Raw genomic sequence first — 3425 nt, forward strand, 5'->3', positions numbered from 1 at the left:
TTGCACGAAAATGTAAAATGGCTCTTAAAAATTGTGTTAACTGTCTTTTCAATAGGGATGTTTCCTGGGTAAAAAAGCAAGAGTTTTAATTAGTCCGTCAGTTAGCCAATCAAAAACTACTCGACACATATTTTTCACTTTTTAAAACTAATGAAAATGTAAAGAGATATAGCATGCCAAAGTTCTAAGGAAAAGGCCCGTGACGTCAGTGAGTGCGTAAAAGTGCAGCACTTTTTGTTGACTGACAATTCAAAATATGTGTGCAATATTTTTTTCTATTAAAATTGAAGGACTAAAAAAATTTTTTTAGGAAACTAGCCTATTTTAAATGAACAGTGAAAGCTCCAGTCTTGTGTAAGACTTAATTTGTTGTACGCTACCTGTGTTATAATAAAGCTGTATGTTTTTCTATTTTCTAATAAAGAAAATTAAAAAATTAAACTTTCTTTATAAACAGTACAGTATAAATACTATACTTGTATTATTTTTACAAAATGTACGTTCACTTACTTTGTATGATCTGTGCTGGTTCCGTATTCTCCTTATCATCATCTTTCTTTTTGTTATTCCGTTTTATCTTCTCGGATGACTCTTCACGCCTCATTTTTTGGGTCAAATTTACATTCACCTGCATACATAATAATGCAATATTTTAATACAATGGTTAAAATTATGGGTTTTAGTGAAATAATAACATTTAAAACAACACCATAACTTTATTTAAGGTCAGTATTTGCTTTATTTTTCAATATCAATTTCCTCATTAATACAAAGATATAAAATAAGACATTAACGAATATAAAATGATTATAGCTACAGTGTGCACCAAAATTTCTTCTTTCTTTCTTTCCCTTTCTTTCAAAAAACATTCAGTTGAATTGAGAGAGCATTGAGAGAGAATTCTCCTCCTTTTTTAAGTTGGTTAAAAACAAAACTTCTACCTTTGCACTCACCCCCTCCAAATCCTATACAATAGAAGTTGAATTACAATGATTCTCATTACATAATCGTAAATATCTTTCAATCATAATTTTATTTTCATAATAGAATTGTGCAAATAAATATGAATTTGAATTTAATAAATTACTTGCCTGTTTACTAATAATGCTCTGGGCTTTGATTGACGCATTCCTCTTGAGTCGTTTATCTTGTTCGGGGCTCGATAGCCCGTCGACTTCATTTTTACTGCGTTTCTTAGAGCCTCTTCGTGGCTTCTCACTATTGCTCTCAACAGAGCTTCGGTTGTCTGTATTGTTGGTAGACTTGCTGGATTTACGCTTTGGTTCTGCATCTGATAGTTTATTGGGTTCATCTGTGTGTAGAAAAATTGCATTTACAAGAATTATGCCCATTTTCACCATCAATCCCTAATTTTTAAGTAACACATAACAGGAACTTTAGTTTTCATAGGGGTCACTTAAAATTAGGGATTGATGGTGAAAATGGGCATTAGAACCCAATTTCAATCCATAGAAGCCTGGATTTTATACAAAGAGGCAAGTATGGTAGAGAAACTAACATAGTACTGCAACAGGTGTAATCTGAATAAGTTTGGCCTACTTGATGCATTTGTAACATGAATTAATTATCAGTATTCTACAAATTAAAAGGTAATAGAAATTGAGTGGAAACCTTACATTTTACTGATATAATTGAGAGTTATCAATAATTTATGGAGCACTGATAATAACCGAGTAGTGTGATGTAACATTAACTTTTTAAATTGATGTAAGATGTAAACATAATATGAAATGGACATTATCTGCTTACCATCGTCCTCGTTGATGCTTTGGAGGGTCGTCATAGGGTTTTTATCCTTTGGGGCTTTCTCCCGCGCTCTGGCCCTGCCATTCTGATACTCCTCTTCCAATTTGTCAAAACACTCAAACGCTGCCTGTAATACACAATTTTCTATTGAAACATCGCTGTTCACACTCCAAAAAGCACTAAAACACTAATATATCACACGGAAGCACCACAAAAGCGAAGGAAATAACCGAAAAGAAATACGTTGTATTGCACTCGCGTTTTTACAAACATTTCTTTACCTTTAAGTCATCGTTGAAGTTTTTAGTAATAGTGTTCGATATTTCACTGAGTTTAGGCAACAATTCATTGAAAATTGACATTATTACACAAGAAACTCCGCAAATTTATTTATTTTACAAACGCCATGAAACACTACACGATCGAAAACCGTTTGAAATTGAAATATCGTTGCCAACATTCAGAAAAAAATGACAGCGTTGAGCGCGTTTGGATACGCGTTACTTTTTTGCCATAGACAATAAGCTTTCAAGTTTAATTTCAATGTTTGCTCTTGGCAATAATAGATGTCGGTAAAAGCATTGACTGTACCGTTTGGTTGAAGTACGCTTTTCACCATACGTTGTATAGATGGCGCTATTACAGATTTACGATTAATGTTGTTTTATTTTGTAAAGATCTACATAACTTTTGTAAATTTATTATTCTAATAAATAGCTTATTAAGTTTAACGGAATATATTTTAATCGCGTCTTAAGGTCAACATCTATTTAATATTGATACTGTTGTGCTTATTACCCGAGTACCCGACTAAGGTATAATCAAAGAGAGGAAATCAGGAACTCAAGATTACTTTATTCTGGTATCTACGTTTTGTAGAAAGTTGCCTTTTAATCTTTTAATCTTCAACTTAATCAGTTCCGCAAATATCGCGTCCATATTAAAGTATGTATATTGTAAGCAAGCGTTCGCAAAGCTTTATAGCGCCATAAAAGTATATGAGAAATTTATTGGCGTGCTTAAAATGGGCGGGACGTAACAAAAATTACATTTCTCGAGCGACTACATAAAACACCTTATCGTGTTGGGTATAAATCGGCAATGCGTGAGCCCATCGCCCGTTTACGGTGGCATTCGTATGCGAATTCGTAACAATGTAGGCCCTATAATAGGCGTATGTCGTGGTTTGAATTATGTTAAAATATTTTCTTTGATAATTTCCAGATAGTTCTTTAATTTCCTCCAGAAATCTCCTCGTGAAATCATGATCCCATAGTTATAATTAAATTTTTAGATTTTTACCTTTATTCCTACAAATATCTTGCACATTAAAAGCCTAAACCAATCTGCGAGGGGGATCTGATGCGGCCCTACTTTATTCTAATAGCAAAATTTACCTCTGCTGTGTAATTGCCATAAAACTTTTGTCAGTTAATAAGTAACTACTTTATATTATTGAGTACACTGTGTAAATTGACTTCTCTTTGAGATTTCGATCGAACAACATCAGAGTATCTCAGTATTTATAAAATTCCATCGCGTCTGCAAGGTGCGAACACAGGACCTGTAATAATGGGTTTTAAGACCTAAGTACATCAGGAGAGCAGATAAGTAGAGTGGTTGAAGATAAATATTAACATTTCTCTAGTAGTGCTTTT

The 3425-nt window shown here is 33.1% G+C and overlaps 1 protein-coding gene across 1 annotated transcript; it reads right to left on the reverse strand.

Annotated features, from left to right (window-relative positions):
- Window positions 1-510: 510 nt before the first annotated feature.
- Window positions 511-2214, reverse strand: LOC114354584 (DEAD-box ATP-dependent RNA helicase 27-like; the record flags this gene model as incomplete). Its single annotated transcript, XM_028307045.1, has 4 exons — window positions 2049-2214; window positions 1771-1894; window positions 1092-1312; window positions 511-628 (listed from the first exon to the last, which is right to left on the reverse strand). Coding segments are annotated over exons 1-4 (544 nt in total), but the record flags the coding sequence as incomplete, so codon positions are not given.
- Window positions 2215-3425: the final 1211 nt, after the last annotated feature.

Source organism: Ostrinia furnacalis, unplaced genomic scaffold (assembly GCF_004193835.3).
Source record: "Ostrinia furnacalis isolate ACB-3 unplaced genomic scaffold, ASM419383v2 OfSCF2060, whole genome shotgun sequence".
NCBI lineage: Eukaryota > Metazoa > Arthropoda > Insecta > Lepidoptera > Crambidae > Ostrinia > Ostrinia furnacalis.